Below are 10,053 nucleotides of genomic sequence, written 5' to 3' on the forward strand. Positions count from 1 at the left end.
TTCACATTAATATGAAGAAGAAATGAGATGTTTGAAGATTGAATTTCAGGCAAAAGAGAAAGATTCTGATCCATCCAAAACAATATTGATTGAACTTCAACGTCAATCTGAAAATTTAAAAATAACTCTTGAAGCTTGTACTCGTGGGGTTCAGGCTAAGCTGGAAGAAACTAATTGATCGAAGAACTATTGTGTGCTTCTAATTGTTGAAAATTTCTACTACTTGTACTTTGTTTTAGCTAGCTTGGATCGAAGAACTACTGTATGTTATCAATTAGTATCAATTAGTATCAATTAGTAAATCAATTAGTATATCAATTAGGATCAATTAGTATCAATTAGTATAAATTAGTATACCACTTAGCATATAATATCTTTATAAATTTGGTAGTTTCCATTCTTGTAAAAGTGATATACTAATTGATAATAATTGATTTACTAATTGATATTAATGGATAGTAATCTATTTCATCAAAAAATTTGAAGGAAGTGGTAATGAGATAAATTGTGTGAAAGATGAGAGAATAAAACAATTTTTTCACGTACTACGTTATCTTCTGACGTGGATAACGTATACCTTGTAATCATGTATTCAGTTAGTATGAAAAACAACCGACTCTTAGGTATTTCTAATTTCAAACTGATTCAAATGAGAAACCAATAAAGCATAAAATAATGTTTCTTTCATTTCTAATTTCAAACTTTGATTCTTTTTTACTTCAACATAAATCACAATTCACTATGCACATATGAGTTTGTACGCAACCGCGAAATATTAGATTTGTATTGTTTCATCTTTTCTCCTATGTAATGATCTATCTTTTTTTCCTTCTCAAATGTTTATGCCAGTTGTTTTAATTGAATTATTTTGAATTGTTTAAAAGGCTTCATCTTTGTAAATTTGCATATTCAAACTTGTCAATGATCCTAACCCCATCTCTAAAGCCAAGACTTTTAAGATAGGAGAGAGAAAAATAGTTAGAGAATTTATAGGAAGCGGGTAGTTATTTTGATTTTTAAAGATAATATCTCTTCAAGACTTTTTAAACGAATGGGTCAACATTTGCAAAGATGATTCAACGGTCTAGATTTATAATTCTAAGATCAACCATCTTATTCTCCTCTTTCAACAAAAAAAAACTATCTTATTCTCCTCGGTATCTAACATCAACTTATAACCTCATCTTCCCTAAACCCTAGTACATTCTACCACACATATACAAACCTTATCTATGTATTCTACAACTCAGATTCTATAGGCACCCCCGATTTTCACACATCCAATATCCTATCCCAACTATATGCACCACTTCAATTTTTACCAAAATACAGAACCCCATAATCATATCTAACACAACAACCTTCATTCCTACTCAACACATCCTATCCCAAATTCCACCAACCCCTTCCTGCTTCTGTCCCAACCTTATGGTTTCAAACACCAACACCTCATCAACCCAAAACTTGCAAGTTAGATTATTGAACCCCCCCCCCCCCCCCTCTTGACACTGTTTCTGCCGATTCTAGGGGCACTTCTATAGAAAATCCAGACTTTGGGCATGAGGATTTCCATCGACTTCCTTCTGTTTATAGAAAATCCAGACTTTGGGCAAGAGGATTTCCATCGACTTGCTTCTGTTTATATAGGGACCCTAAGATCAAAGTTAACAACCCCCTCTCATCTGTTGAGTGACACTCCTAAAGTGTTAAACAAAATGCTTGAAAGCGATAAGCATTCTTTGAATAACATCGGTGAGCAGAAGAATTTTGATCTTGGTGAACCCTAGAGCCCCTCTTTAATCCCTAATCTTATTTTCTCTATTGCTTTCGATGACGATGATAACTTAAAATCCGAAAACCAAAGGTATTTATCATTGATGAAATTGTTTCTGATGGGTCTTCTCAAGGAATTGATTCTTCTCTTTGTTAATGGTGTGTTTGATCGCGATGATTATGTTAATCAAATACCTTTTTGTGATGATTCTCAAAGTAACTTTATTTAGAAACTAGAAGAATTGATTATTTGTTTTTTAGAAGTTTTACAATATTTTGAGCCTGTAGTGTCGTCAAGATTTGGTGATGCATATTACTTTTCCACGGATAAAGTAGGACACCCAATTCTAAAGTATTTAATCGACATGTCTCCAAGTAAAGAAAGATCTAGACAATTAAAAGTCACAACAAAGGAGATTAGGAGGCCAGGAGGTTTATTCTTTTATGTTGATTCTATTACTTGACTATTTTCTTGTGTTGATTATCAAAAGTAACTACATTTGGAAACCATGAGATATATTCTTTCATATTCTGAAGGTTTTAAGAGGATTTGTCCTTCACTCGTCTACATTTGTTGATCATTACCTCTTCAAAAACAAAGTACGAAATCCAGTCCTACAATATTTACCCGACATGTCTTCAAGAAAAGAGATATCCTGATGATTACATTTTGCATCTAATGGGATTTTCACTTTATTCCAGATACACCCTCGTATGTTCTTTATTCTGATTCTTATGCACAACTCTAGTGAGGTCTCATTTGCTCATACCATGTTTGAGACGTTTTTCAACATTCAGTCAGTTTCTTTGTCGAAACGGTTCGAGACGAACCCCTTGAGAGAATGATAGGCCCAAAATGAATTTATTCCCTCAAGTATACGGGATCAAGTTATAGTATATCCGGATGTCCGAAAATCGATCCAAGGGATAAGTAATTTCGTTTAAGTCTTAAATTAACACCCCTTTCTTTGATTTGAGTTGATTTTTAAAATGGTGAGATAAATAACAAACTAAAGATGAGAAAGAGAAATCTAAGTTTAGAATCCACCATATTAATTCACTTTCTAACACATGTAATTACTCAACTAAGTCTCTTTCTTTATAACTCAAAATTTAATATAATGAACTATATAAATTTTGGGAGAGATTCTTGATAAAAATATTCCATAATCATGTATTTAAAGATATTAAAGCACAATCAAAAGGTTTAGTTAATCAAATAAAATATCTTAAAAATATCCAAAATAGGTTTCCTCTACAACCTATATATGAAGTTAGCTACTCATTGAATTTAAAGGCATTATCGTTGATAAAAGAAAATACATGGAAACAAATGAGACAAAGAAAAGAAGTCACCTAAATCTTTCTCCAAAATATTTTCCACGTATACTCCAAACTATGCTCCAAATCCAAATAATACCACTTTGAAAATAAGTGAAAGAAGAAAGGTGTAGAAGAGAAATTAGAAATGAATTGGATGTAGAAAATAAATGGGAGAAGAGAACATGATAGAGATAGAAAGTAGATCTAGAAATTAGAAGTAGAAGAATAGATTGAGGTTTAAACAAAATGAAAGAAGAAGATGATTTTAGGGTTTAACTAGCAGAGGGAGGGGAGAGAGGCTAAGAAGATGGGTTAGAGAAAGAATTAGAGAAAAATAGAGAAAGAGAAAATTGGTTAGAGAAATGAGAGGGATATCCAAGTCTCCCTTAAAATGAAAGAAAAAGATTTATGTATGTTGGTTGGTGACTAGGGTTTTAGAGGATAAGGTTGAAAAGGGTAAAATGAGAAGTTGTGGTGAAAAGAAAGCCATTTGTCAATTAGTTATAGGCTGGAAATTAGGTTGGACAAAAAGGAAGAGCTAATTTCGTAATTTAAATACACCCTAATTCCCTCTTTCAAATAGTTCTGGCGGCTGGGATATTATTGGTGTGAAATTCGGACGCTAGAGTGCTTTTCGGCTACTGAACTGAGGTGTGGCATCATGCAGGAACCGTCAGATGAAGGAAACGCGGAAGTGGGTGGTTCGGATTAAGCCACCCGTTCGGGACTAAGGAAATAAGGAAGCTCCGCACTGCACTGAAGCGGACAATATGGATCTAACTTGCTGCATCTCAGTTGTACATAAATATGGTCTGACATCAGTAGTGACCGTTGGATCTCCGCAACACGGAACAAAATGCGGATCCAAGCGCGGGAGCACTCAATTAAGTTGCAGCAGTTGCATGGTATTGAGGGCGCTGAAAGCTCGATTTAGTGCTTCGCGGCTATCGGTAATAAGTTACAGCTAGGGGTGTACACGAGCCGAGCTCTTAACGAGCTGCTCGAGCTCGGCTCGACTATTGCTCGTGCTCGACTCGAATATTAACGAGCCCGAGCTTAACACAAGCTCAAAATCAAGCTCGTTTACATAAACGAGCCGAGCTTGAACATTCTTTAGTGTATCACGAGCTACTCGTGAACAACTCGTTTAACATACTCTTATAATTGTATAGTACATAATTACGTATTAGTATTGAAACTTGTACATGAAATATCAACCATTAAAAAATTATCGGAATATGAATCATTAATCATTATTATTGTATGTGACAAATGATCATTGAAGTATTTTGATGATTTAGAAAGTTTTAATTTGAAGTATTTTGTTAAACGAGCTTAAAACAATGCGAGCTCGAGTTCGAGCTCGAGCTCTTTCAAACTTATATGAACCGAGCTTGAACAAGTGGACAAGTACTCGAACGAGCTCGAGCTCGAGCTCGACGGTCAAATACACGAACCGAACTTGAACATCTTACTACTCGGCTCTGCTCGACTCATGTACACCCCTAGTTACAGCACCAATCTCTGAGCACGCCACCTCTCCTTTAGGTGTACCGCGTGCCCAACTGTGTACCTACTTTGTCCCGAATTTGACCTCAGCTTTGACTTCACTTAATTTACCCGTCTGGGCTCCGATTTGACTTCCTTTTTCGCCTATAGACTCGTCTTGGATTCTACTTTTCACCCATATACTGACCTTTGGTGAAATTTATCAGAATACTCTTGGCTCCAAAAGACCAAAATGTCCTTCAAGTATATCTTTCCCGTTTTTATCTGTTTTTCACTCTTAACTTGACAAAAGACACTTAATCAAGAAAACCAACAATTTTATTATAATAAAGACTCAAAATGGACTAACTCGACTAAATTAAACGACTCAAATGAGACATTTTCATGATCCATCAGAGAAGGGGATGTTGATGTAGATTATAATGGGCCTCCTGGCCAAGTTGATGGGCCTCACATCCAAGAGAGCTTCTAGGTTTGAGTGTTTTATTTATTGAGGATTCCTAGTTTGAGTCTATCTAAAAGTGTCTAAGTTCACGTAAGAGGAAGTCAAGTATGTCATTGTTATTCACCTTTCAAAGATTATTAATCGAGGTTTACGTATATCCTTTATTTTACTTCGTTATTTAGTCAAGTTTTAGTCTTCTTTTAATTTCCGATGCATCTACATCACTTCTTATCTGATAATCGGAGGGATAGAGAGAGGGGGAGGGGGAAGGGGATGACGATTAAGGGGCAAAGTTCAATTAAGTGAACTTTTGAGCTAAAAGATAAATATGTCTTTTAAGTTAATCTTGACAGAGTAAGTCTTTATGTCTAGGAGACTTTAATACATGTATGGAAAGAAAATAAAATGTTTTGTTGCTTTGCTTGGTTTTGTTGTCCAACATTCATATGCCCATCCACGGCCCTGATTAGGCATATGGATGGTTTGTTTTTTTAATCTCATCAAAAAAAATTCCGTATGCCTAATCAGGGTCGTGGATGGGGGTGTGCGCGCAAAGAGCCCCCACCACGAGGGCCCATTTATTTGGGAATTTGTCCGTCTTAGTAAATATACTGAGTACTAATTCTGAGCGTGTGAAACAAAACCACTAAAGGTGTGTTGGCTTCTCTTCCTTGTCTTCTTTTTTTGGAGGGATTCCTCAATTTAGAGAGGGGCTTTTAAAATTACCCAATTTCTTAAAAGCACACTCTTTATGCATGTTATGTTTCATTTCTTTTTTTGAGTATCCATATCTTTTTCAAATAACTTATGTTGTATTTGCAAGCATGTAATACTTGATGCCTTTCAAATCTCGTCTCCCCACTCTCCACAAATCTCATAACTTCTCTTTTTGTTGAAAGACAAATCTCATAACTTTCATAATCAAATAATTTATTGTAGTATTCGCATATTATATAATACATTAATGATTCCGCATCGCGTCTCTTCATTCTATGCAAATCCAATCTCTTTCACACAAATGTCTATCAGACTATCACTCATTCTTTGAAAAAACAATCTCTCTCTCTCTCTCTCTCTCAAATCCATCTCTCTCTCAAATCTATCTCTCTAAACTTAAATTTTGGTCTGTGTAAAAGACAATGTCGGAACTATGTTTAGAATAAAAACGTATACCAAGTAAAGGAACTTTATTTGAATGTTCGGCCCATGATAGGGCAACAATATTTATTGGGTTTGGATTCATTAAATATATTTTATAATTTCATACAGGTATAATAAAAAAATTTTGCTTATTACTTCGCATGTACAAAATTTACTTCGCTTGTACAAAAAGGCCCAACTCAAAGTTCCGCACTGGCCCCTAAATTGCTTTTGCCACGGCGGTGTGCCTAATGGGATAAGAAATGCATCATTATACAAAATTGTTGCCACATTTCATACCATTGTTCTTTCTATTTGCTTTCTAATTTAGTGTTTTTGGCCTCAAAATATGAGAGAAGATGTGGAAGGATCAGATTATATACGTCTAGCTTGTTGCTGAGAATACATGTCTTACTTTCTCTCAAACAGGCATTTATCAATTTCTTACAAATTAGAGACCATGATTTTGAATTATTTTGTAACTTGTATATTTACATTTGTGTCAGATAAGATAATGAGTAAAATGAATTTCTGATCTTGTGATCACCAAACAGCCAACACCCACCTTTGGACTTTCAAGTGTCAGCAGAGATTTAAGAAAACATATTAAAAGAAACTTCTCTGCAACTTCACAGGAAGAAGGCGAGGAGCAGGCCACTTACAATTTTGGAATAATTTAAGAAATTCCCTCGTGTTCTTTGACCGGATCAGCAATGATCGGCACATACTAGTCCCTAACTAAGCCCCAAGACGAAGAAACACCGATACTGATTATTATGAAAATAGTTTTGTTTTATACTAAATCTTATTGTAATTTCGACCCGAATATAATTTAGTTGGCCTTTGGTCTTTTTGAGCTTTATTTTCTTTGGAGGCCTCAAGAGGGTAATAACCAATCAAGAGGTTAGAAAGTCTCGTATCAATACCCTGAGTTTAGATCAGACATAGAATTCATTTTTTTTTTCCTGCACATTTCAAAGTACCTAAGGACAGTACTTTTTTTTTTATTTCAACGATAAATTTCGAAACTAATAGTGTATATTATTTATTTTGTATGGATTCAAGAGTCATTACATCATTACACGACATTGATTCATAATAAATTTATTACATCAAGAATTGAATAAGTTCAATAACTACTCCCTCAAATACACTTTGGATCCTACGTCAAATACACTTTAGATCCTAAGAGCCATATGAAGACACTTAAGACCATTTTATGATGCATGAAAGACCATTCATTCATACTTCTATCTGTTTTGTTTTTTTATGAATACTCCTATTTTATTTGAATCGAACTTGCGACCTCCAATATGCGGAAGTAGTTTCCAACAACTACACCAAGTGACAGTGGACAAATACTATATGTTTTAATGAAATTCTTTTCTCGTCTAGTATTATGAACCATTTAAAAAGAAAACACTCTAAAAATTCAATCACGATATAATTGTGTTTTATATAGTGACAGATGACCCCATATCTCTGAAATCTTTTTGTGGGGTTCGAATTTTTTTCCCCTTGTACATAATCTATGGCGAAACCCTAGAGTTGTCATACTTGAATGTAAATTAAGAAGAAAAGAACATATGGTTTGGTATGCACGCACGATTGATTACTTGGATTAAAAGAAAGAGAGGTTGGGGAAAAAAGTTTGGTCCATCTGCTTTTAAAATTGACCGGTTGTTGACTTCTTCCTTCTTTTTATTTTCTCTCCCTCCCTCTCAAAAACACGACTCTGTTTCTCTCTTTCTCTCTCTACTCTCTTTCTCTCTCTAACTCTCTTCTCTCTTGAAGCTTCTACCAATCAGCAATCCATGGAAGAAGTTAAGAGAGAAGAGAACCAACAAATGTTTAAAGTATTAGAAGCTCTGAAAAAAGCTTCCCAAGATCTGAAAATCAAATCTAATTATAGACAAGAAGATGTAAGAAACTCATCCGCCATTAAAGCTCTGTTAGAGCTTGAAATTGAAGCAGAAAATATACTTTCTAATGACCCAAATCTCTATAATCTCTCTAATCATGTCTCTCAACTCAAAACCCTAGTCAAGAATCTTCAAAACTTACAAGGTCATCATCATAGTGTTCTTCGATCATTCCTTACTCGTAGAGGTTCACAACAAGAAATTTCCCGAGTTGCAGAATCAATTGAAACAGAGATTCAAGCTTGGATTGATAGAGAAATTGTTGAAAATCTAGTTAGGGTTTTAACAAAATCATCAGTTTATGAAGATGATGAAGAAGATGAAAAGGTAAAACTTCTTACTCAATTTGAAAATCGAATTTCACAGGGATTCAATCGTGATTTACAGGATTTGATTCTTAAATGGAAGGTTTTCAATTCTCTTGAAACTGTTCTTTCTAATCCAAAATCTTCAAAGAGAATTAGAGAAAAATCAGCTTTAGCAATTGGTGGTTTAGTTCAATTCAATAAAGATGTTTTTGTTGGTGAAGTATTAATGGGTTCAACAATTAAAACCCTAATTTCAATGTCTTCAATTTCTTCAATACAAGTACTCTGTAGTTTAATTAGATCAATTAAAAGCCCTCTACTTGATGAACTAGAATCAAATGGTGAAATAGTCAAAATCATTAGTCTTTTAAGCTCTGAAGATTCATCAATTACAGTTATGGCAATGGATTGTGTTCTTGAAATTGGGTATTTTGGAAGAAAAGAAGCAATTGAAGCTATGTTAGAAGAGGGTTTAGTGAAGAAATTGGTTGATTTGCAGAGATCAGAAATGGGTGGGTATTTAATTGATATGGGTAGGTTAGAAGATGAAGAGAGAGAAAATAGAGAAGTTTGTGTTGGAGGGGTTGAGATTGAAACTAGAGAGAAGAAAAAAGAGAGTAGAGAGAGAAAGTACTTTAAGAATCATCCATTTGCAAGTTGTGTAGCTAGGTTTTGGATACAATTAGAGGTTGGAGAAGGGTTGAGACAAAGAGAGAAGAGAGCATTTAAAATTGATATTTTAAAGAGAGTTAGAGAAGCTTGTGTTTGTGATTCGGATGGTGCTACAATTTTAGCTGAGGTATTGTGGGGTTCATCACCATGAAAATAAGAAAAACCATTTAATATGTTCGACCTCATTGAGACATGTCAATAGTTGCAGATCTTCACGTGATACAGTTTAATGCGAAAAACCTTATACTATCATTTAATTCATTGGAAAGTTACGATAGGTTAGCTGTTTGATGTTGTTTATACAATAATAACAGATGGAAAATGTGAACACGATTGTTGATTTTGGTGGTTTTCTTTTCTTCTTTCATCCGATTATTTCTTAATTTTGTAATTATTAAATATCATACGTTATTCTTGTGTTGTTTTATATATATTTATATAAATGTACAAGATTTGACATTGTTGGTGGACTTTTGGTGTATAATTTATCGATGAGTTAGCACTATTTTTTAATGAGAGGACCAAATATTTCGTATCTTGTTTAGTCTAAACAGATCCCAAATTGTTAAAGGATTGTGCATCACTCAAGGAAGTTTCCTCTTTTTTGTTTATTTAAAGGAGTTCTACTAATTTCTATCTTGACTAACGAGCAGCCGAACAATTAATTTCAAGTAATTGAATAGCGGATTAGAAGGGTTTTTGAGGAGAGAGAGAGAGCCGACTGACGTCATCACGCCATCAGCTCATCCCCCTCCTTTTCCCCAAATCAAAGCCTAAGAACCAGCAAGATCCCCACTTCCTTCATGGATTTCACTTATAAACACACATGCAAACACACATCCACTAATTAAACCACATATAATCACTACCCCACCAATCAATTTCTCCAATAGCTAAGTAGAACAGCCACGAACAGGACCCTAGATTCCCAATTTTCATAGAACCCTGCAGATAACCTACC

The 10,053-nt window shown here is 34.5% G+C and overlaps 1 protein-coding gene across 1 annotated transcript; it reads left to right on the top strand.

Moving 5' to 3' along the window:
- The first annotated feature begins 7,894 nt into the window (after positions 1-7,894).
- Positions 7,895-9,562, top strand: LOC147539070 (uncharacterized). The gene has a single exon (XM_086644749.1). It carries the CDS (start codon positions 8,005-8,007, stop codon positions 9,241-9,243), a length of 1,239 nt encoding a protein of 412 aa, XP_086500875.1. The 5' UTR covers positions 7,895-8,004; the 3' UTR covers positions 9,244-9,562.
- The last annotated feature ends 491 nt before the right edge of the window (positions 9,563-10,053 follow it).

This window comes from Eschscholzia californica, unplaced genomic scaffold, assembly GCF_041429995.1.
Source record: "Eschscholzia californica isolate CP2 unplaced genomic scaffold, dmEscCali1.0.p SCAF_5, whole genome shotgun sequence".
NCBI classification, from domain to species: Eukaryota; Viridiplantae; Streptophyta; class Magnoliopsida; order Ranunculales; family Papaveraceae; genus Eschscholzia; species Eschscholzia californica.